The sequence below is a fragment of the Microtus oregoni genome, unplaced genomic scaffold (assembly GCF_018167655.1).
Source record: "Microtus oregoni isolate MIOR12 unplaced genomic scaffold, Mior012 000000F_ref0000247, whole genome shotgun sequence".
NCBI lineage: Eukaryota > Metazoa > Chordata > Mammalia > Rodentia > Cricetidae > Microtus > Microtus oregoni.
The window spans coordinates 1,483,679-1,509,346 of NW_024543059.1; the positions used below are offsets into that span (position 1 = coordinate 1,483,679).

Here is a 25,668-nt window from a genome sequence, read left to right on the forward strand (position 1 = left end):
CATTTAAACTGAGTGTTGTGAGATTAAAAAATGTAAAGCAAAGATGAGCAGACGTTCATATTTTGAGTTAAAGAGGCAAGACAGTATGTATTTCAGACCCCGGTCTGTACCGCATTGATTAAAATATTGTTGTCCATGCTGAGCTGCTTGGGTCCTGCAGATGAGGCTGGCAAATCATTGAAGACCTTTAAAGTCTGGCATCTCTGAGAACACTGTGGTTCCTTGAATGTTGAGTGGTGGGAGAGAGGCTGCTGCATGGCTTTGGGGATAGTGGGAAATAGAAAAGGCTCTTGGCCAATGTGTGTGCAGCCTTTGAGATGCCCATGCAGGGTTTCCCTGTAGTGTGTGCAGGTCTGCTCCCCTGGTGCAGCCTTTGAGATGCCCATGCAGGGTTTCCCTGTAGTGTGTGCAGGTTTGCTCCCCTGGTGCAGCCTTTGAGATGCCCATGCAGGGTTTCCCTGTAGTGTGTACAGGTTTGCTCCCCTGGTGCAGCCTTTGAGATGCCCATGCAGGGTTTCCCTGTAGTGTGTACAGGTTTGCTCCCCTGGTGCAGCCTTTGAGATGCCCATGCAGGGTTTCCCTATAGTGTGTGCAGGTTTGCTCCCCTGGTGCAGCCTTTGAGATGCCCATGCAGGGTTTCCCTGTAGTGTGTGCGGGTCTGCTCCCCTGGTGCAGCCTTTGAGATGTTCATGCAGGGTTTCCCTGCAGTGTGTGCGGGTCTGCTCCCCTGGTGCAGCCTTTGAGATGCTCATGCAGGGTTTCCCTGCAGTGTGTGCAGGTCTGCTCCCCTGTGCAGCCTTTGAGATGCTCATGCAGGGTTTCCCTGCAGTGTGTGCAGGTCTGCTCCCTGGGCCTGGGTTTCCTTTTGGCAACCGTTCTATCGGGAGACTGCCGACTACCACTGTGGGTGGCTTCAGAGCCGTACTTCTGTGGATTTCACCACGCTGACTGATGCTACCTGAGGGAAAACTGGGTTTGCTTTCACATTGTAAACATAGGAAACTGTCTGTACTTCAATCCTCAGCTGACTGGGATTACACATGACCGTGTCTGTGACATGGCTGGCAGGGGACCCGACTCTCACCAGGCTCTAAACCCCATGATGGGCGTTCCCACCTCTTCTGATCAGCATGGTGTTCCTCTTCCATGCCAGGCATGTTGTGTCAACAAATGCAGGCAACAGCTTCGCTTAGGTCTACCATAGATAGTATTGAGAGTTAAAATCTTGGGAGGGTGGTACTCTCCACCCACTGAGTGTAACTTTTGGCATTGAGTTTTACCCAGGTGAGTATTATCTGACCTTGACAAATTGCAAAAAATTGAGACTGGGATTATTTTCCCCTCATACTGAAAATTGCAGAAGCAATATCCATAGGGATCCAGTAGGTGGCGCTGCTATCTCACTTTCGTGAAAAGAAAATTGGAACAGGAATGAAATTCAAGTCAAAAGGAGCAACATTTTTCAAATGAAAGAAACATAGATTGAAATAGCAACTTACTGATGAGTTTCACAAATGTAAGCGTCTAAATGGCCATCTAGAGTAGGTGGTGAAGCTGGCATTGGGGGGGCTCAGGCTAAAACAAGATCTGTATTGAGGCCCGGGCAAATAAATTTTACATTTTTTTAAAAGGCATGCCATCTTTGAAATATAGGATCCCTGATTTGTAATCCCAGCTTTGTTCCCCAATAGTGTTAGTTTCACAAATCACGTAGCCTCTCTTAGTTCTGGGTGCCTCATCTCAAAAGTCAGGAAATCCTAGTTTGCCTCAGGGAGCTGGGCATGGTGGCATGCACCCTGGTCTCAGCCGGGAGTCGGGCGTGGTGGCATGCACCCTGGTCTCAGCCGGGAGTCGGGCATGGCGGCATGCACCCTGGTCTCAGCAGGGAGCCGGGTGTGGCAGTATCCCAGTGTTGGGAAGCTGAGGCAGAAAGAACTCAAGTTTAAAGCCAGCATGGGCTACATCTAAGATCCTGTCTTTTTTTAAAAAAGCAGAAAACATTAGAATTATCTAGCCCAATGCCCTTACTTTTTAGTAACTGGGTCACAGAGAGCCTTTTGGCCTCCATGCAAGTGAATCCATTCTATAATGATAACTGACACGGCTGTCATTGTATGTGGTTAGCACATCTATAGGTAATGTAATAGAATCACTACATACTTCCACATCCCTTCAGTCTCTATGGATTTAAAGCAATTTTGCTCCATCTTTGCACCAGCTGCAGAGGTGGGCGGGGCTGCTCGCCTAGGGTTATTAGCATTTGAAGCGCAGAGGTTCAGTGACTTGGTTTACTCTGTGTCTTAGCCTCCTCTGCGCAGGTTTTCTCCTCAGAAGCCTTTGGATAGACAGACCTCTGTGGGTTCCAGTTTGCTATAATCTATTGGCGGGTCTGTCTTCCTTGTCTAGAGAACACAGCTAACACCAGGTCCAGAGCATGTGTTTGCCAAGCGTGCAGTAAGCAGCAGCCATAAGAGAGAAAAGCCTGGATAACAGGATGAGTTAGTGTCTTTATTTTCTTCATCATGCCTGTCACCATGAAAAGGTGACATGGCGGTATGTCTCACCTTTCTGTTTCTTCTTGACGTTTCTCCTGTCACTTAACTTCCTTGGCTGTGAGCAATGCCCGCTGTCGTCTTTGGCTGACAGTAGCTGAAGTGGAGTGGACAATGGTGAGTGTCCTTGTTTTCACGAGGGGGTGCTGGAAACTGTAAGTGAAGAGGTTTTCATGTAACTGGCACCTGGGCTGGAGAAGCTGAACAGTACAGGTTTGCTCTTGGCCATCATGGCAGTAGATCTAACCCGATGGCCGAGCACAGTCCACCCAGCCGCACGCAGTAGAGCACGCAGAAGTCAGGGTCTTGTCTCAAGCTCGGCCAGTGTTTGAGTGACACGGAGCTGAGCAGTGGATCATTTCTGCTCAGGTCTTTGGAAAGCTGCAAAAGTTTTCTTTTTCTTTTTTTTGTATATGAATGTCTTACATGTGATTGCACCACTTGGAACTTGAGTTATAGATGGTTATGAGCCACCATGTGGGTGCTGGGAATTAAACCTGGGTCCTCTGTTCTTACCTGCTGAACCTCTGTCCCCCAAAAGTTGGAACAGCATATTCTCCTCAGTCATCACTTCTTCCTACCCCAGTAGAAAAAATATAGACTGACCAGATATCTTCAGGGCTATTTGTTTGCTGCCTGTGTTATTCTAACCTGTTGTGGTATCTGAGCTGATGTAGACCTGGGGTAAGCTTGTTTCTGAACTACCCTTGACTACCTGTAATGTCAGACACTGTACATATTTTCATTTAATCTGGAGCAGCGTCGTGGGACAGCCGTCCCCAGTGCCTTGGGAGAAAACATTAAACTGTGAACTCAGGGTGCCACGGCTAGTAGGTGGGCAGCAGGCTCTCCGCTTGAGCTCTGGTCTGACTCACTCAGAAACCGCTGCTTCTGAACTGGGCCACGTGGCATCTGCGCGCCTCCCCACTCAGATAGTGTGCCAGAGTCCCATGTCTCACACTGGCTGTGCCGTGAGAGAACGGGAGGCGAACGCTCAGGTCAGCGAATCGGCCACTGCCAGTGCCTTGCTGGACAGACTGAGGTGTTATTAAAGAGGAGGCACACGGGAGCTCATGCTGCGCATCCACCCAGATCCACTAAAGTCACACCCATTAGGCACTGTGCTTGGCTTCCCTCTGGCTCCCCTACTCCCCCTTTCTCTTGGATCAAATTAACTTTTTTGACAGATGTTTGGAAAACAGTCTTATCCGGTAATTTATATTTATAAATCCTCTGCTGCAGTGTGGTCCCCATCCTCTGCCTTCCCTGAAGCCAGAACATAACCTGGGAAAACGCCACGTTTCCTGCTACGAGTTTGGAGGCCCTTGTCTTCTTAGCACAGGTTTTGAGCTTTTGAGAATCCTAACGCCAGGAGAGGGAGAGCCAAGTGTGATTCTTCCTTGAGATGTTTTAGATTCTTGAGAAATAAACAGAAACAGCTTGAGGTTTGTTCTCCCAGGGACTCTGAGCTTAGCATTTTGTTTGTTTAAAGTCCCGGGCTTGTTTTGCTATTCCCTTTAAGATTAGATTTGGAATGAGTCAGTGTAGTTTAAGTTCTTCTACAAGCTGGTGGCCCCCTTACCCTGGCTCTTCGTCTGACCAATGATGCCAGTGAGCTCGCTAACACTGTTGCCTTCTCTTCTGCCCGTCTTCTGCTGGCTTCTCTCGGGTTATAGTAGGTTTCGTTTTGTGTGTACTCTCTCTTTCTTTAAGGCATGTGCTCCTTGCAGCTGAGGTTGTGTGTGTATGTGTGTATGTGTGTGTGTGCATGTATGTGTCTGTGCTCACACCCATGTATGGGTATGGAAGCTGGGGTCAGTGACTATCTTGTTTCACTGCTCTCTGCATCATCACCACCACCACCATCATCATCACCATCATCACCACCACCACCACCACCATCATCATCATCATCCTCACCACCACCACCATCACCATCATCACCATCATCACCATCACCATCATCACCATCACCACCACCACCACCACCACCACCACCACCATCATCACCATCATCACCACCATCATCATCATCATCATCATCACCATCACCATCATCATCACCATCATCATCATCACCACCACCATCACCATCATCACCATCACCACCACCACCACCACCATCCATCACCACCATCATCACCATCACCACCACCACCACCACCATCCATCACCACCATCATCACCATCACCACCATCATCATCACCACCACCACCACCATCATCATCATCATCACCATCATCATCACCATCATCACCATCATCACCATCACCACCACCACCATCATCATCACCATCACCACCACCATCACCATCACCATCATCACCATCACCACCACCACCACCATCATCACCATCACCATCATTATCATCACCACCACCACCATCATCATCACCATCACCACCACCATCACCATCACCATCATCACCATCACCACCACCACCACCATCATCACCATCACCACCATCATCACCATCATCACCACCATCATCACCACCACCACCACCACCACCACCACCACCACCACCACCACCATCATCACCATCATCACCACCATCATCATCATCATCATCATCATCATCATCACCATCATCACCACCATCATCACCATCATCACCACCATCATCATCATCATCATCATCACCATCACCATCATCATCACCATCATCACCACCACCACCACCACCATCATCATCATCACCATCATCACCACCACCACCACCACCACCATCATCATCATCATCATCCTCACCATCATCATCACCACCACCACCATCATCACCACCATCACCATCACCACCATCATCATCATCCTCACCACCACCATCATCATCATCATCACCATCATCACCACCATCACCACCATCATCACCATGATCATCATCGCTATCACCACCACCATCTGAAACCAGAACCCATTGATTTTGGCTAGGCTGGCAATGATTCTCCTGCCTCACACACTACAACCAGTTACAAACACACACAGTTGCGCCTGGCTTTTATGTTCCTGGAAGAAACTGACTCAGGTCCTCAGGCTTGTCTGGCAGGCACCTCTGTGTCACTTTTATGGTCTCAGGATTTAGTGTTTTCCCTGCCTGGTGCACATTTTCCATCAGTGAATGAAGCTCACTAGAGTCACACCCCTGTCTCCGCTCTGCTGTAACACAGACATCACGCTCAGGGGGCCGCCTCTCCACCAGGGTACCTCTGTCCTTCTGCACGAAGCAGCTTCCAAGGCTCTTAATCTGCTGTCTCCGTGACAGTGTTTACATGGTGACTTTTACTTTGAAAGTTCCCCCTGAACAAGAACCTCTTCCTTGTTGCTCTGAAGGTTCTTTGAAAAGTCTATTTTTTATTTTAGGATTCTGGTATCTTTGCTCACAATGCTGTCCTTCTTGCACAGCGCTTCTCATCGTTGAGAGAGAGAGAGAGAGAGGAAAAGCATGTCTGAAACTGTGGCCAAATTGGGGGCAGGGGAATGTCCATATTGAGCGCAGTGTCTGAGAAGAGGTCCCCCCTCTGCTTTAACAGCTTAGCATCTGGGCTTCATCAGAACACGGGCAGAAGGAGTCCACGTCCTGCAGACGCTTAGCAGGGACACTCGCAGTTCTCCTCAGTTTCAACTTGGCCAGCACTTGAAAGTGTATTAGTGTCCATGCAAATGTGCACATGGGACACGGACTGTCTGTGGATCCAGCAGGTAGCCGGCCACATCACACTGCGCTGCAGAAAGGACACTTCCCCATTCGTGGGGCAAGCCACCAGACTTTGTTTGTTTTCTTCCTCTTGCCAATCTGATCTCTTATTCCATGCAGTTAGGTGAGGCCCGGCTGTGCAGAGCTCACTTGCCACGGGAAGCCAGTGTATGGCACACTCATGCTCACACTGGACAGACCTGTCTGAAGCTCACTGGCCGTGGGAAGCCAGTGTACGGCACATTCATGCTCACACTGGACAGACCTGTCTGAAGCTCACTGGCCGTGGGAAGTCAGTGTGCGGCACATTCATGCTCACACTGGACAGACCTGTCTGAAGCTCACTGGCCACGGAAGCCCGTGTGTGGCACACTCATGCTCACACTGGACAGACCTGTCTGAAGCTCACTGGCCACAGAAGCCCGTGTGCAGTACACTCATGATCACCCTGGACAGACCTGTCTGAAGCTCACTGGCCACAGAAGCCCGTGTGCAGTACACTCATGCTCACACTGGACAGACCTGTCTGAAGCTCACTGGCCATGGAAGCCCGTGTGCAGTACACTCATGATCACCCTGGACAGACCCGCAGTGAAGCTCTTGTGCTTGTCTTCAGGCTCCACTGGACTTTGTTCTCCTTGACACATGGTATCTGAATTTTTAAAACATTTATTTGTTTCTTGTGTATGTGTGTGTGTGCACGCACAAGCATGCATTTGTGTTTGTGGGTGACCCTGGAAGCAAGAAGAGGGATTGGATTTCCCCAGCTGGAGTTACAGACGGTTGGGAGCCCCTGACCTGGTGCTAGGAGCTCAACTCCAGCCTGTTTTATCCTGCCCAAGTCTTGCCCAAGTGTCCCTTTCTGGCCAGCTGGATTTTGGTCAGGTTCTTTGGTGGTTTCGATTCAATCAGGTCTTCTCCCCTGTGTGCACATTTCCCCTTCTCTGATCTGATTTCCCCCGTTGTGCTCCACCCCAGCTTCTGAGAGCAGAGAAGGCTCCCCTCTCCTGCCCTCTCCCTCCCCACCCTTTCACTGTTGCCGCTATTGGGGTCAGAATTCACAATACATATGGAATGTGTGTATTTTTGTTTGTCTCTGTGTGGCATATGTACACATTTGTGTTTGTATACAAACATGCCTACTCCTAAAATCGCTACATGCTGAGTCTACAGTACGTATACATGGATACTAACTACATGCTGAGTCTACAGTACCTATACATGGACACTAACTACATGCTGAGTCTACAGTACCTATACATGGACACTGACTACATGCTGAGTCTACAGTACCTGTATGTGAACACTGACTTCATGCTGAGTCTACAGTACCTATACATGGACACTAATGTACTTTCAAGTGCTAGTCAAGTTTAAACTGAGAAAAACCGCATCTATCTCGGCAGAGGTCAAGTATCTTCCCCACTCTCCATGTTACTTTCTGAGCCATCTCCCTGGCCCCCTGGACTTTTATAATAGCCAACTAGCTGGTAGCTGGGCATTCCGCTTCCCCCGGGTCATCACATTAGAGTAACCTTCTCTCTATGCAGCTCTGACAGTCACACGGCGTCTTGGAGACCCTCCTGAGCCTTGCTGCCCGTCGGTTGTCTCGTTTCTGGCCTGGGATCAGGACTCCCCACTCCTCGCTCAGCCGTGTTGCCCACTGGCTTCATCTTTAGGGTCCCAAACAGTTTCCGTGTTGCTGAAGCCGGACAGATTTTCCCTGGATGCAGCTTGTGATTCCCACTGTCAGCCCGGGTGGGGCTTCCCTTCCCTGCCATCAGCTTCTGAGGACCATTTAACCGACCCCAAATACAGCCACCCCCACAGCCTCTGTTCTGTGCTTGCTTGATGGGATCCTCGACACTTCAGAATGCCTGTGTGGCTCCTTTTGGCCTTAAGTTAGTCTTATGACCCCTGTATTTATTCATTTCACTTGGGCCTATAACTGGCATATGTACTTTCTGAGGGTGGTGAGAAACAAGCCTAATAATCTTTGTCTAGTAGGTGTTTAGTAAAGGAAATGAATAAATGTGCAACCTGATTGGCTTTACAAGTAGTTATTCTACCAAGTGAATTTTTTCTTTTTTTTTTAATCTACCTATTTAATTTTTTTTTTCGAGACAGTGTTTATTACTTAGCACTAGCTGTCCTGGAACTTACTGTTTAGACCCGGCTGGCCTTGAACTCACAGAGATTCACCTGCTCAGGTGCTGGGATTAAAGGTGTGTGCTGCTATGCTCAGCAAGTCAGTTATTCCTGTATTGCTTTTGTAGTTGTAAGGATGCTAAGGAGAGATAAAATGTCCCAGTGTTTTTCAAGGTGCCCTTGCCAGGAGAGCATATATTTTACGTGGTCTGTAACCAGCAATGATTTGTTTTTACATTGTCAAGAATTTGCAGGAGGAGAGAATGAAGAGACGGTGTCTGCACAAAGCTGAAAACTATCTGAGTTTTAGTCATCCTCCTCAACCCCCTGCCTCAGCGCTGAGGATCAAACTCAGGGCCTCATTTACCACTTCGCTGTATTCCCAGATTCAAAAATACCCTCTGACCCTTTATGGAAGAAGTTTGCCGACGGCTAGTCTAGAAATACACCTGGTTTGCTGGGCTCTCTGCTCGCTGGAGATGTAGAATTGTCTGTTTCCCTAACATTACCAGGCCCTCACCAGGCCGACAGCAATTCCCTCTGTGGAAAAACCACCCTTAAGCCTGGTTTCAGAAGAGTTTTGAGTGGCATGCAAATCTTCCCTGGGCTCTTTGGCACTTGACAGTATCTCCCACAGATAACCAGATACCAATGAACCATTCCTGTCCAGTAAAACCCTCCCAGGAGCCAGGAGGATCGCACAGCTGGTCCGGTTAGATGTTGTTCAGAGTGAGGCTCTTAGCGCATTGGAGGAATGTTAATTGCTAAGTGTGGGCTGAAACCAAAGGGCTTCACAATGTCCTTAAGCTGCTTTAAGTGTACACAGACCGAGAATTTTAGAATCGGAAAAGGTCTGGGAGATCATCAAGTTTAGCCCCTTAAGAGCAGGGGCCGCGAGCCAGACTGCGTGGCTCTTCCCCTTAATCCTCCTGTGTCTCAGTTTCCTCAGCTCTAAAGTGGGGCTAAGAATAGCTCCTAGTCGCTGGGCTGCGACAGATGCGAATGTTTCCCACAGCAACATTCAAGCGGCAGAGCTGACTGTGGAACGGGACTCTCCGCTCATGCATGTGTTCACAAGTGTTCATGTTTCATCCATATTTCCAGGAGTTGTCTCATTTTACAGTTACAGACAGTGTGTAACTTTAGTGTCTAGCATCTTTCATTTAGTGTTTTTATATTTGCATATAATGTATGTTATTTTCATATTACATATAACAGCAGTTAATTTTTCTGAGGATGAACCACACTAATTTTATTCTTTAGGCCTGGATGAGCCTTTGTGTTGTTCTGTCTTTTGACTGTTGATGCTGTCATAACATTTGAGGGTTAATCCTTGTTCGAGTGCCCATGTTCCGTTTTCTTAGGTCAGATCTTGGGAGTAAAGGTGTTGTGTTGGTATCCTCTAATTCTAGGCTTTAACTTTTTGAGGCATCTCTGAATTTTTGTTTTCCATGGCAACAACATTGGTCTGTAAGGGTTCTGATTTTTCTGCTCTTGTCAACATAAGCTGTTGATTATTATTATACTAATTATAGTATATACTATACTATATATCATGTATTAGCCATCCTATGTGGCTACTATACTATACTATAGTGTACTGTACTATGTGATAGCTGTCCTGTGTGGCTACTATACTATACTATAGTGTACTGTGCTATGTGATAGCCGTCCTATGTGGCTACTATACTATAGTGTACTGTACTATGTGATAGCCGTCCTATGTGGCTACTATACTATACTATAGTGTACTGTACTATGTGATAGCCGTCCTGTGTGGCTACTATACTATAGTGTACTGTACTATGTGATAGCCGTCCTATGTGGCTACTATACTATAGTGTACTGTACTATGTGATAGCCGTCCTATGTGGCTACTATACTATACTATAGTGTACTGTACTATGTGATAGCCGTCCTATGTGACTACTATACTATACTATAGTGCACTGTACTATGTGATAGCCGTCCTGTGTGGCTACTATACTATACTATAGTGTACTGTACTATGTGATAGCCGTCCTATGTGACTACTATACTATACTATAGTGTACTGTACTATGTGATAGCCGTCCTGTGTGGCTACTATACTATACTATAGTGTACTGTACTATGTGATAGCCGTCCTGTGTGGCTATTATACTACACTACACTATACCGTGAGAGCCTCCTGCTGTGGCTGAAGTAGCCTTTCACTGTAGTTTTCTTTGCTTTTCTCTAGAATCAGTACTGCCAAGCAAGTGTCCCTCGTGTGCCTGTTGGCCTTTGGCATCTTTTCTTTGTAGAAATCCGTCCTCCAGTTCTTTGCCCACTTTAACATTCAGTTGGTTTTTTTTTTTTTGTTGTTGTTGTTAAATTGTAACCAATTTTGGATATTAAACTTTTAATTAACTATATCTGAAATTTTTTCTACTGTTCTCTGGGTTGTTTTTTCCTTATGTTAATGTCCTATATAAAGTTTTAAATTTTAGTAAATTCCAATTTATTTCTTTTGTGGGCCATGCTTTGGCTGCCATAGATAAGATTCTGTTAGTTTTAAGGTCACTAGCTTTATTATTAAGGTTGTAGTTAATTTTGGGGTAATTTTACTCTTGGCTGTTAGAGTGGGTGCGTCTTCTTCTTGTTCCTCACCATCCAGTTGTTTCGACACTGTTTACGAAGAGCTTGTTTCCCCCAGAATACCCTGGCACCTTGCTGTAGATACGCTGTGAGAGTCGGTCACAGATACGTGGGTTTGATCTCTACGTTCTCAGTTCTGTTTCTTTCCTTCCTTTGGCCTCCCTTCTGCTTATACCATCTCGGTTTGCTTGCCGTTGCCTTTCAGTACATTTGGAATCAGAAAATGTGAGTCTGCTTTGTTCTCTTTTCCATATTTGTCAGCTCCCTCTGATTCCACGTGAACTAAAGTTGGCTTTCCCCTGTCTGTAGAGACGGCAGATGGGATTTTGACAGAAAGGCATCGAGTCTGCGGATGGATCCGGTATTGTTTCTGCCTTGACAGCGTCCAGAACAGGAGATGTTTTCCATTTTATTTTGGTCCAATTTGGGTATACTTTGTATTTTCTGCCTAATTGTTCTGGCTAGAACTTAGGTTGGATCATGTGCTTGATTTTTTTTTTTTCTCTCTCTCATTCAAGGCTAAGTATATGAATAGCCCACATTTTGTTTGTCTTTTCCTCTGTCGGTGGACTGTTGGGCTGTTTCCACTCATTGGCAATTGTGAATAAGGCTACTATGCCCACAGATACACAAATCTTAGATTCAAATCCTTGCTTTCTTTTGGGGATATATCCAGAAACACTTGCCAGAGTGCATGAAGTAATCATCTTAATATGCCACTAGATTAGTTTTGCTAATATTTTGTGGAGGATTGCAGTGTGTATATTTATAAATAGTCTTTGGTTTTCTTATGCTTTGTTTGGCTTTGATGTGAGCTTTGCAGTGATCTCTCCTTCCTCCCCTTGCCCTCCCCTCTCCTTTCTTCTCTTAAGACTTGAAGCTGGATTGCTGTTGTTATTGTCGTTCTTATTTCAGTAATTCTAGGATTACTAGTCAAGTTTTCTACATCCCCACTTTTAAACTTTTTATTTATTTCTCCTGTTAGTCTTACGGTTATTGATTTACCTTCTTTATGTGTGAAAAGTCTGCTTAGATTTTCTTTTTCGTCTTAAGTCACTTTTGGTAGTTCTTGCATTCCTACAAATTTTTACTTTTTCTAGAAACCTCCACCTAGAATTCCATAGTGGCTACACTAACTCACATCCCTCATTTCCCTCACGTCTTTGCCAGTATTCATTATAGCAGTTACTTAGTGTTGGCTGCGTGTCTCTCACTTTGTGGATATTAACCTTTCCTGTACATTTATGAGGTTCGTATTACTGTCATTTCTGTGTTACATGCAGAGAAAACAGTCGACTGAGATTTAGGTGACAGCCACAGATCTGGTGTATCGAGGGCTTGAGATAGAATCCTGATAGTTCGAGTCCAGAATGTCTTATGAGTCAGGGTCACAGGAAGCTCAGGCTGGCCCCAAACTGCTACGTAGCTAAGGATGACCTTGAACTTCTGATCCTCCAGCCTCTATCTCCCAAGTGATGGTTACACGTATACCACTCCCTCTCTTTTATGGGGGCTGCTGAAGGAACCCAGGGCTTCGCACATTGCTGGGCACCAACAGCTACAGCCCTGTGTCCTGTGTCCTTATTACCTACCGCTTATACTGCCTTCCTTGAGTAGCAGAGACACCTGCCTTGTTAGAAACCGCAATGCTGGCATGGATGGGAACTCTTGTTTCTTATCTTCGCGAGTAGGACTTGAGTCCTGTTGGGGCTCAGCCTCGTGGAAAGAATAGCACACCCTTGGGCAGTCACGCAGTGTACTGAAGGACTCTCCAGTTGTCCCTGGGAAATTGACCACAATCCCCAGCTGGAACTGTTCCTTTCTGTGAGCACAGTGAGTGAAAATTATTCTGAATGCACTTGTCTGAAAGATTCGACAGCAGCTCCACAGAGACTGCACTAAACTTTGCGAAGTCTCTGACATTTTAAGTGGACCCGGTCGTTCATAAGCCATGTTCAAAGGCCAGTGTGGTTGATCTGTGCATAGGTTTCGCTTCTTTCTGTTTACTTCCTTCACTGTGTCTTTCAGGGTCATACCCACGTACAGAAGAACATCCTTCAGGTGGACCAGAACTGTGTCCGCAATTCCTACGACGTCTTCTCTCTGCTGCGGTAAGAAACTCCTTAGAGCCTCCAGGATTTGGATGGATCTCCCCTTTGTGCGTCTGTGGTGGGTGTGTCGGAGCTCGAGAAGCCGTTACTCAGGCTTAGCATTTTTTAGTGAAAGTTCCATAAATTCTGTAGCTCCGGTGACTTAGGTTTATCTCCTAGGCAGAATCTTTGAAAAGCCATTTCCTCTCACTGGGCAGTGGGTTAGAGCAGTTGGAAGCTGGAGGATCTTAAAACAGAGACTGTGGTACTTGCTGGTCTGTCCTAGAAGCTGCAGAGTAAGGACATGTCAGGAACTTACCAACCATCCCTTCCCCAGGAGAAGCCACCAGCAGCCCTAGGCATGGCTTAGGCGGTTGACTTTGCTCGTCGTCTTAAAAGGATCCTGTATGACAAGCCGAAGGAGCTTTGGAGATATCTAGGGTCAGAGGCTTAAATACCTCGGCTCTCTGAATGTATACAGATGTCTGTATGTAAAATGTTTGGGATTAATTTTGGGAGATTGAAAAATTTTGCTTCACATGTGGTAGATGATCAGGAACATTTCCCAGGGGCATGGTGAGCGGTGACACTCGGCCCTTGCGAGCTCAACTCAAGACTGTAGTTGAAATTTGATTTGGGTAGGGTTTTTTTTTCTAATGTTTACCTAACACATCATAAATTTTAGACCATTACATATCCTCTATAGATTTCCTGGTGGAAGAGTCCAGAAGGGTTCTCAAAGAATGCACGCTTGTTTTATAAACACCGTGCAAGGGCCTTCTTTTGTGAGCCTCGAGTCTTCTGTTCAATGACACAGAACTTAGTCACGTGACTCTTAAGGGACAATGTCTCTAGGGCAACCATGTATGCTTGATGATGTTTGACTTGTGTCTGAGAGCTGTCTTCAGTTTGACTGCTTAGGATATGTAGCAAAACAGAGAGGATTTACCAATGGACCAGACATCTTTCTGAGTCTGTTGAATTGGGGACACCGTGAGTGTTAATGGAGTGTCCAGAAAGGATTGAAATGTCAATAAACTGCTAACATTTCCTGACCTGTTTTTCTCAGTAAAATGATAGCAAGAGAGCATTTTCTTTTTAAAAAAAGATATCTTTCTAAGTATGATGAGACTGTGTGATCTTACCGGAGAAAAGCAAATCCCAAACCATAGGAAAGGGAGGCGTTTGGCGTAGTGCGACAGGGAAAAAGGGCACCTTAAAGGCTGCCAAGAGCTCTAGGTTATCGCAGAGAACAGGAGTAAAGAGATAGGACACCACAGGGAGTGCTGTGAGTGGGGCTTCAGGCATAGATAGCCCAGTGGAAAAGCACTCGCCTGCCATGCACGAGGTCCAGAGTTCAAGCCCTGGTACCTCTGACGTCCCTGTTGACTCCAGCTCGTTCAACCTCTCTGGCTCTTGTGATGGAGGAAGTGTGTTACTAAGTGTATACGCTATGTATGTAGCGTGTATAATTTACAGGTGTTTCCTATCACGGTTGTGGCAACTCATTGCTTCATAACAACACAGGCTCACTTTCATGTGTACATGGGTTGTGGTGGTGTATCACAGTGTGCGTGTGTGTTGTGTGTGTGTGTGCGTGCAGGATGGGTATGCACACACACGGGGCAGAGGAAGGCACTGGAGGTTTTACTTTGTCACTTCCCTCCTGACTTGCTTGCTCCAGACAGGGTTTCTCACTGTAGCCTGCACCTCTGCTGGGCTGGTTGGTCAGTAAGCTCCTGGGTCCTCTGTGTCCATCCCCAGTCCTGGTTGCGGTGCTGTTAGCTACACCCAGACTTCACGACTCCCCTGTACCCACCAAACCCTTCTCCAGGTCCAAGATCCAGCTTTTCTGAGCTTACCCACCTGAACTGAGTGAGTCGCCCTGCATCCAGGAACTCTTCAGTTGTACTTACCACAGTTCCTGAACGTTGTACAAGTTCTTTCAGACAGCAGTGGGCAGCCAGTGCTTTATTGAAAGCATTGCTCTCCCCGTAGCTGTTTGCTGTGGTAGACGTGGAATGCTTGCTGGGAAACTGGCGTCTCTCTCAGACTGCTTTTCTTTGTTCTTTTCTTTACTCAGTTAACATTGTTCCTGAATGGGATATTTTTAAAAATATATTTTCTCTTTCTGGTTCTTCTTGATTTATAACATGTTTGTTACTTGGTCTATAATTTGAAAACATAGCCACAGCTGGGCACGGTGGTATGCGCCTGTAATCCTCTCACTTAGGAGGGGCAGGCAGATGGATCAGGAGTTTATAATCATCTTCTGCCGCGTGTCAAATTCAAGGCCAGCCTGGGCTACTTGAGACTCTCTCTCCAACAACAACACCCACAGTGCCTGTGTTCGTTAGTAGCCCTTAGCTCCAGAGCGAGTCTTCTGATTCTGTCTTTTAGGAGTATAATCTCATTGTACAGGCTGGGAGGTGTAGCAGGACTCACTTGCTAACACTGAGGTAAGGTGGTTTCACGGTTGAGGCTACATAGTGAGCTTCAGGCCAGCCTGCACTATATAGTGAGACCTTGTCTCAAAATTAAAAAAAAAAATCTATCTTTCACTATATTGTTATGCTTCTAGGATGCATAGTTTCTTTATAAATTTGCTTTTGAGTGTCATGGAAAACTAGAGAGTCTTGGTGAGTTAGGACCTTGAAACACGTAGACCAGGGCTTGCACCGAAACTACATTCTTGTGATGGGAGTTTCATATGGTTTGGTGGGAAAGCAGCTACAGTGCTCACTCTGGAGACCCTGGGCTAGTTAACACGACCCTGCAGGAGAAGCCGCGTCTTCCAGAGTCCTTCCGTGCTGGGTGTGGCAGTTGGAATACTCTGGAGGTGAAAGGTCCGTTTCCCAGTAAACAGACAATTAGCCCCTTTGCGCTTGTGTTTCGTGCTTTGGGATGTTCACCACAAGGTGTCAATGTTGTTCTTTAACTGACATTTGAAATGTCATTTACTTTCCAATTTGGGGGGAGCAAACGGGCAGGAGGGCTTTGGTGGCATATACATTGGTGTTATGAAATGCTGTTAAATAAGCGATTGTCTAAATCTAGCCTTTCTGGTTTCAGGAGCATGGGGGCGCTGGATTTGTTGCTGTTGTTGCCTTTGTTGTATTTTGGTGGTGGTTATGAGTTACTGAATGGTTATGAGAGAGGAGAGGATTTATGGTGAGGGGTCTGGTGAGGTGTACTGTCTGGGATAGACATGGGATGATACATACTGCAGTCAGGGAAGAATCACTTCTCTGAGGGTAAAAGATTGCGGTGACTTCCTCACCCCCATCCCTGCACCCATTCTAGAGGGAACTGTATTGTAGTGTGGTAGCCTATCTGCCTACTCAGTCTTTGTCCTTCCACCTTGGAAACGTGCTGCCTTTCCCAGGTTAATATAGGCAGAGCAGCGGTGAGACTGTGGTCCCCGGCCCGGCCCTGGTACTGAAAGTGCTGTGGTTGGAGATGGCTCAGTGGTTAAGATCACTTACTGCTCTTGCAGAGGACCCAGGTTTTGTTTCTGGCACCCACAAGGTGGCTCATGGCCAACCATCTTCTGTAACTCAGTTCTAGGAAATCCAGGTCCACTTTTGACCTTCATGGGCTCCTACACACATGGTACGCGCACAGGCACGTGCGCACACACACACACACGCACGCACACACACATACACACACACACACACGCACACACACATACACACGCACACACGCACGCACACACACACACACGCACACACACACACACACACACACACATGCACGCACACGCTCAGTCACACAGGTGTAAAATACATCTTAAAGAGAACCGGGCCAGGTATGCTGGGGTTAAAGGTGTGCACCACCTCGCCTGGCCCAGCACCGAGGATGATGATCCAACCCTTCTTCCATATGATGTTGCTTATGTAGTAAAATTCGCTCTTTTGCCTGTTTTATAGATGAGGAAGTTGAAACACAAGGCAGTTAGTAGCTTACTCACGGTCACAGAGCTGGTTCGTGTGAGAGCCTCTCTTCAGACTCAGGTGTTCTGGGCTCAGACCCCAGCTTTGCCAGCAGTCTGTCTTACCGCTTTGCAGTCCCCGGCTACTTCAGTGCCGGTCCCTGCCACGTCCTGCCAGAGCCGTCTGTCAACGGGCGCATCGGTTCTGTCACTTTGAGCCATTATGTGCAGGATGAAGTTCACACTCACTGTGGTGTTCAAAGGCCACTGAAAACACACCTCCTTGGAACAATTGTCTTATTTCCAGTGCCCCACTCATCTGTGATTAATATCTGTCATTTATGGAGCACGTACTGAGTTCAAGGTAGCCCTTCACTCCTCAGCAGCCCCACACCGGGAGCTCTGTGTTCGATTGATCGTTGTATCAGCCCCGCCACACGGGTATCACATATGAAGGCTGTCTCAGCATACAGATTAGCAGGTTTCATCATGACATTTTTTATTCACAGTTTTGGTTGATTCCCCTCCCATCTGCGTGTCTCCCTCACCAGCCTCCCTCAGACCTTCCCATTCCCAGCATGTCACATGGTATCTCACCTGTCACGACGCACTTCACCTCCCCCAGGTCATTCTAGTTTCTTATCCTTGTTCCTCACCCTTCATCAATCCCCGGATGTAAATGCTGTTTCTCCTGAGTGGCTCTCGGGCTCTCCAGGCTACAGAGGCCAAGGCGAGTGTTGAAAGTCTCCTCAGACCCAGGGCCGCACTGCCCCTCCTCTCTCTGCCCTGTGCCATCCCATGAGTTTTCAGAAATCCGTGATTTGTAACCTTTCCCTTTTCTGTATGGTTTTCTGAAAGGCCTTCGTTTGCCCTCTAGAGATAAGTTCCCGTCCCTCCTTGGGGAACTCTTTTCACCTCTAAACTTTGTTTCAGAAGTGACCAGCTGTCTAATAGAAGTAAGTTATTCTGCGAATAATCTCAGAGACCATGGGGCAAGAGCGTAGGAGTCGGTCTTTAAATGCAGATGTGACTCTCAGCTTTTAGGTGGGGAAGCCTCGTTTCCTTTCTCTCATCAGTCTGTCGTCTCTGGGGGGCAATACAGCCACAGACAGTTCAGAGCTCCACATGCCACAAAGTCGATGCAGTCAAAGTCATGCTTCTCTGCCCAAGGCAGAGATGAGCCTCTTCTCCGGGGTCTCTGTGCTAACGTCAAGTCAGCTGGTGGAGACTGGAGGGGTTGTATTAAGATTCTTAAAGAGTCTTGCTTTACAATATCATGGAAAAGGGATGGGGGCGGGGAGAGGCCCCACTTCAGCCGTTAGGGAGGCAGACACAGAAAGACAGAGGGCTTCCTCCCTCCCTCAGCGCCCTCATCTCCATCCTGTATCCTTGACTCAAGGCATTGTACTAATGGCATCTGCGTTGGGAGCCGCTGTGGAAAGGCTTATCCAGGTCCCTGGCTGAGTGCTAAAGCCGGCTTGATAGCCATCGGCCAGGTTCCAGTATGTGTGCATTTCCCATCAGGCCCCATAGCTGCTAAGTCACCAGCGGAAAAGAACACTGGGGAGCAGAGGTACAGGATAAGGTTTTAGAAAGATTCTCAGTCAGAATATAAAGTTTTGGTATTCTATGCAAGCGCGGGTAAAACACAATTTATATTTATGTCTAATTACATATTTCTTTTATTTTTCATTTTTTTCCTTTTCTCTCTACATAATACAGATTTTCTATGCTTGTATGTGTATTCCTAAAGGAACACATATTGTAGAAATAAGATTTTAATAAATATCAGTGTAATTTTAAGTGATCCCCCTTTGCTCTTTGGCTTTTAAACTCCCTTCTCCCATTCCTTGCCAGAAAACCACCCAGACTCGGAACCCGTCTGATCTCTAGTCACCCGGCACTGTCAGCAGCCCCAGTCTCGTCTCTAGCTGTCCGTGTTTTTCCCATGCTCTTTGTGTGCATGCCATTTAATCATGTGTGAATATGGTTTTAATTACCGATTTACAAAATTGGAATGGAAAGTGTATGTAGCACTGCTTCTGCATCCTGGCTTTCTTACTCCACACTGCATATGCAAACTCCCCTGATTCATTCTTTAACGACTTAAAAATCATCCCGGTGGAGCTGAACCACATTTATTCCACTGTTATCCCTTTCTTTATTTTTACATGTACTTAAAATAAAACTTTTTTTTGCAACCCAAAGATCAAGAATTGAAACATTTACGGAGTTACTTTAAGCTACCATCTCAACTACTTAAGACAATAGATATTTAAGTATAATTTTGTAGATGGATGTGCTGTTTTAGTGGAGTTCCCCTGTGAGTTTGTCTTTTTATTTTAGTTTGTTGTTTGTTTTTTAAAATCAGCTTTTTTAGGTGGGCGGTGGTGGTGCACACCTTCGCCTTTAATCCCAGCACTCAGGAGGCAGGGCAGGCTTGAACTCTGTGAGTTCAAGGCCAGCCTGGTCTACAGAGCGAGTTCCAGGACAGGCTCCAGAGCTACAGAGAAACTCTGTCTTGAAAAACCAAAAAATAAAAAAATAAAATTATCTTTGTGCTTTGACAGTGCCTGTTGTATAGAGTGCTTTCTGGCTGCTTTTCCTTGTTCTCTGATCTCTTCCTTTCCCTTACCCAGACCCTTTCCCCCATTTGTGACTTTGTTTTGTTTTATAAAGTATAACCAGGATTATCTGTGTGACCATTGGATTGGAATGACCCCCCGGAGCCTGTAAGGGTCACCAGTGGGCACAGTGGAACACGCACCACCTTGGATAGACATTTACTGGTTTGCCCTGATTCTGGTTTGTTAATGTTTGCTCTGCCAGTGTGCACAGTGCTGAGAGAGAGAGAGAGAGAGAGAGAGAGAGAGAGAGAGAGAGATAACAGACACACACTCGTAGTTTTAGATATTTTATTTCTGTGTGTTAGAATCTTAGGAGTGGGGTTTCTTTTAATTATTTATTTTTTACTTTATGTGTACTGGTGTTTGGCCTGCATGTGTGTCTGTGTGAGGGTGTTGGATCCCCCGGAGGCTGAGTTACAGGCAGTTGTGAGCTGACATGCAGGTGCTGGGAACTGAGCTCAGGACCTCTGGAAGAGCAGTTGGTGCTCTTAACTGCTGAGCCATCTCTCCAGCTCCCTTAATGGAAACTTTGGATTAATTAAATTTTCATATTAACTTTGGGAGAACTATCGTTCTTGTGTTAGTATTCCTATCTAAGTTATGTCTATCTAGGCCCCTTTCGCTCATATTTCATTTCTTCAGTAACATTTTGTGGTTTTTCTTCATGTGATCATTTGCCTTTGTATTAAATTTGCTCTTAACTATGTTAGAGAATTTTGTGTATTTTATTTTATATAAAATAGACACTCATTTGCATGAAATATACCTATTTTAACTATAACTTTCATTTCTGTTCTTGTGTGCATATTGCTACTTTAGGAAAAAGCTACAATTTAAGGAAATCTGATTCTCAGTTACTATAGCCAATCATTCATCTTCTTATTTATCCCCCTCCCAACCTTTTCCTGACACACGTGCATTGCCAGGCGTGGCTTCTTGTTTTCTGAGGAAAGTCCTCTCTTGGTTTGCTTGGATGCACACTGTCCTTAAAGGATGTGAAAGGAGACCTGGAGACCATGGCAGTGTCCACCTGTAATGCCAGCAGGCAGGCAACTGAGGCAAGAGGATCTCTATGGGATGTTCATAGAAAGTGGGAACATAGAGGGTTAATCATGAGTCGTTCCAAAGCCCTGTGAAGGCTTCTTAGCTTAGCATAAAAGTTAATTTCCAAACGTTACTAACGTGGTGAGTGAAGATGAAGATCAGCGGGAAGAGCTGAAGAGCATCGTTGGGGAGCAGTTAAGTCGTGGAGAGTCTTCTGCCCGAGACACTCTCTGTCTCTCTGCCTGCCCCAGCGCGCCTGCCCGGGCTTGGGTCCACAGGGTCACTTGACTGAGGCGACTTTGTTTAAGATGTCGCTGCGAATTAAGGCTTCTCCATCACACCCCTCACGGCTGCCTTGTAAGACCATCCTCGCTGTGCCAGGCATGTTCTAAGGCAGCTTTCCAAAGGTTAGTGATTTCACCTCGCGTCTGTGCCAATGAAAATAACCAGTTACCATTAAGCACCACCCCGCCCATGACTTGATTTCACATCCAGTTTTATTAAGAGAATGTATCAGAGTTCCTGTACGCATCAGGACATCACAGTGGCCTTGCTACCACCCTTTTGTTCTAAAGGTGAATGCTTCACCTTTGAAGAAAATCAGCTTAACGTGTTATCTGTTGACAGTGAGTTCCTAATAACCTTGTTCCTGCAATTGACTCTTTATGGCTGGAAACACTCTATTAACATGAGAAGCCAAGTTCTACTTCGGGGACTTAGATGCTAGAGAACAGATTAACAGGTCTAACAAGCAAACAGTCTCTTCATTCATTGAAAGCTGGTAATCATTTCTAAGTGTTTTATGTTCTAGACATATCAGAATTCTTTCTTTTCCCGCAAAAGGCCTATGGAGGGGTCAAGGAAGGAAAGTAGTATCCGAGCAAGAATATGAACAGTATTCAGTGCTAAATTTTTTGCGTACCTTTATTTTTAAATCTTTTGTTTTTTGTTTTTAAATTTGTGTGAACGCCTGTGTGTGTACCATGTGCATACCTGGTTGCCCAAGGATGCCTGACGAGGGCATCGGAAATCCTGGAACTAGAGTTACAGACTGTTGTGAGGTGCCATGTGGGTGCTGGGAACCAAACCTAGGTCTTCTGCAAGAGCAGAAGCTAGGCCATCTCTTTAGTTTCTGCTTACTATTTATTATTATTATTATTATTATTATTATTATTATTATTATTATTAACATGTGGGTCCCAAGTTATTCAGGTAGGAAGTCGCAGACAGCCTGCAGGGCAGATAACGAAGACTTTCCTATTGAATTCTCCCTTTAGTTCTCCTGACACACCTCTCTCTTGTTGAGTCCTCCCAGCAGTGCTCCTGAGTGAAATGTCTTTGGTGGTACACCCGAACCTTGGTGCCAAGGAAACTTTCAAAGTGGGCTTTGCTGGCACATGCCACAGCGTCCCTGGGACCATGTGTCTTCCTGTGTTTTGTTGTTGCGTGTTTTTGTCCTTCCATGCCACTGTGGGGTGATCTGATACTGTGATCCCCAGGTGCCCTCCCCCGGTTGGCCTCCAGCTCCTCCTCCTTGCATTCCCTGTGGAGGTAAAACTGGTGTTCGCACATTAGCACTGGTGTTCTTTCCCTGAGATTATTTGATTCTAGTGACAGAGTCCGATTTGAGCCTCAGAGTGGAACTGGTATCTGGAGCCTCGAGTTCACGAAGACTTCAGTGGGAGCCAAGCACTTGACTCAGCAGCACTGAAGAAGGAGCTAAGACTGTGTTACGGTGCATTAGTGAAAATGTATTGTCTAGATCGGGGGGTAATGGCTGTTTGAACTTCATCACATCACATTGGAATATCCGCTAGAGTGGTGGTTTACTTTGATGATAAAAAGCCAGGGGAGGTGGCCAGCATCATGGCTACACTCCAAAGCCTTTAAGGGCTAGTTGGAATAGAGGACATTTAGCCTGGAGAAGGAACAACTTGGGGGGTATACTTGCTGTCTCTATGTATTTATTTGATTAATAACTTTATTAATGTTGTTATCAGATAACAATAAAATACACATCTGTTGAGCAAACACTCTTCCAGGGAAGTCACGTGCTCTGTGCTATTTATTCTGCACAAAGGGCCCCCTCCCCGTCCCTCTCCCTCCCCGGTCTTTCCTCTCCCTCTCTCTTCACCTCCCTCTTCCTCCTCTCATCTTTAGGTCTCAGGAAATTGAGATCCAGAATTGGGAATTGACCCATCAGCGGTGGCACTGGGCCAGAGCCAAAGGCTTATGGTTTGATTTTCTTTCTTTCTTCCTCCACTGCTCACATTTGTAGATTTTTTTTTTTTGAGCTCCTTCTGAAGGAATACAACTTGGAAGCCAAAAGTTACAGCAGAGGTATGTGTCCCTGAGAGTGAGTCTTATGCCTGCACATACCGATGCCTGAGGTGTACCAGATCCTGCCTGTCTTCACCGAGATTACATTCCAGTGGGAAATTAAGAACCAAGCAAACAACTTTGGGGTAGTTTTTATTTTTCCCCTGGTGGGCACTGATGAGAAGCAAAACCAGGGCAGAGGGTGGGGCGTGCAGATTGTTGGGTGAGGTGTTTCAGGTCAAGGAGTACTGCACTGAGAAAAAACAATTTGAACAAAAAAGACTTAAAAAAGATAAGGCAGAAAGCCAATGGGTATCTGGAGGAAGATCATTCCAGAGAGGAGAGATCACAGGTATCAAAGCCCCTGGGGTGGGAAGGAGTTTGGTTTGTTTCAAGAACAACTCCAGTCAGGAGGTCAAGCTTACTTGAATACAATGAACAGAGTTGGCAAAGACCATATCTTCCATGGGGTTTTAGATTCCCTAACCCCCATGCGCAATATGAAGCTTGTTCAAGAACCGTTGAGTAAAAGAATAGTATGATTTGTATTACTTAAAGAGTATGATACCTGACCTGGTGGTGTAGCTCAGTGGTAGTGCCTGTAGTGGCATATTCGAGGCCCTGGGTTTGATCCCAATACCACAAAATAAAACATATGGACAAGATAAGAAAAGGCAAATGACTGTGGCCCGGTGAGTCGGCAAGTGGCGGCACAGAGAAGAGAGGGCCCTGAAGACGCACTGGAGTAACCTCTGCAGGAGATGAGGGTGTCTTAGTGGCAGGCCAGGTAAATGAAGAAAGCCGTCAGATGCCAACATGTTTTTCAAGGCAGCTAACTAGACTTGCAGACTAGATGGAGGTGTATGGCATAGAAACTGGACTAAGGGAGAAGTATTTGCCCTGAATAACCAGGTGGGCTGTGGTGTTAATGACAAAAACTAATGCTTCAAGATGCCTTGGTGGAATAGGCATTATAAGAAATAAAAAGTGTGTTCATAATACACTAGGTGGCGATACCAATGAGGCTGTTTTAATATAGATATAATTATATGTGTAACATGTACATATTATTATATATAAACATATACATATATATTTTATGTAATATATAACATGTACATATGCAATGTAATATATGTATATATTTAACATATAATACATAGGATGTACTGTAATATATAATAACACATATGTATTTGTATATTATATATACTATATAATATATATTACATATATATTGTAATATTTATTTGATCTCAGAAACCAGTTGATGCACAATAAATAAGTTAGGCCATGAGTGTATTAATGTAGCTAGCCTAAACCACTCCCTGGGAAATGAATATTTATTAATTATCTTAGGGCCAAGAAAGTAAGTCAGAGGTTGCTCTGAAGCAGCTGTTGGTGTCGTGACCAACGCCACTCTCCATGCCCCAAAGAGAAAACTGCCCTGAAAAACTCATGCCTGAGGGGCCAGCCAATTGGAGGACCTCCACCAAAGCCCCCAGGTTCTGTTTGAGGGATCCTCACATTTAACAGAAAAGCTGAGCTGATGAGGTTGGGGTAATCTAGAATGGCATGTTCTCGAAGCATCAGTAAACTAAGTGTTTTGAAGTCTGTGACCAAATAATGCAGGTTGCATTTATTGGTTGCAGGTTGGATAAAATGAAGCATGTGACCAACTGAATACAGGTTGCTGATTGGTTAGAATGAAGCATGTGAGCAACTGAATGTAGTTGCTGATTGGATAGAGTGAGGACTGAGAGCATATGGCTGACTTTAGCGCCTCGGAGTGTACTGGTGACCTAGGACAGTTTTGGTGTCATGACCGGAGTGAGAACGTGGAGAGCCTAAAGACTCCTTCTGTCCAAAGGACCCTGGAAGTGGTGCCGGTCCTGGTGACAGGAGGGGACAGGGGTGCTTTCTGCTTGCCGTATTCATTTCCCAGAGAAGATGTCTAGACTGCAGAGACAAAAGAGTCACACAACCTCAGCTGGGGTGGTGGCTTGGTCTCAGGAAGGGGTTGGGCATGTGCTGTCACAGTACGGAGTAGCCAATATGGGGACAGTGATAGAATCCTTTGTCACGTCTGGTGATGGGGGAGGAATGCTTTCTCCTCTGGTTGAGCCATCTGGCAGGTGGAAGAGATGTAAACATTTGAGGATGGGAGCCGATAAGGAGCTAGCTGTCTGGGATTGTAGAATGGCTGGACCAGACATTTCCCAGTTTTACCCTCTGGTGGCTTCAGTTGTGGACCAGGCTATGAAGCTCCTGTGCCTTGTCCCTACAGTCTCCAAATCAACAGGCCTGCGGTAGAGCCTCAGGGTTTGCATTTCTAACTCCCTGTGATCAGGATGGCCCAGGGAACATGCTTGGGCCAGCCATGCATGTAGGGAGCGGTCATCCAGTGTGTTGGCTGTATTCTTCCTGTGGTATTTAACGTGGGTCCAGAGAATTGATATCTTGCTGGCGTGAGTTCAGGGGCCAGAAGAATGGGCTGAAGAAGTGGTTTATAACTGAGCTGAATGAGAGAGAAATGAGGACAATAAAGGAGCAGTTTTGGGACTGATGGATGGTGACAAGATGGTGGATTGGAATACTGCAGGTGTCTGGGAACATGAAGACCAGAGGTTGAGATGAAT

General features: G+C 46.0%; 1 protein-coding gene across 3 annotated transcripts in view; it reads left to right on the top strand.

Annotated features, from left to right (window-relative positions):
* LOC121451518 (UV radiation resistance-associated protein) overlaps nucleotides 1-25,668 on the top strand; it is a 213,600-nt gene that overhangs the window by 36,585 nt on the left and 151,347 nt on the right. For all 3 annotated transcript variants that reach the window (XM_041657127.1, XM_041657107.1, XM_041657116.1), the window contains one exon: nucleotides 13,044-13,126. In XM_041657127.1, the coding sequence (XP_041513061.1) occupies nucleotides 13,044-13,126 (83 nt within the window). The remainder of the gene's footprint in view (nucleotides 1-13,043; nucleotides 13,127-25,668) is intronic.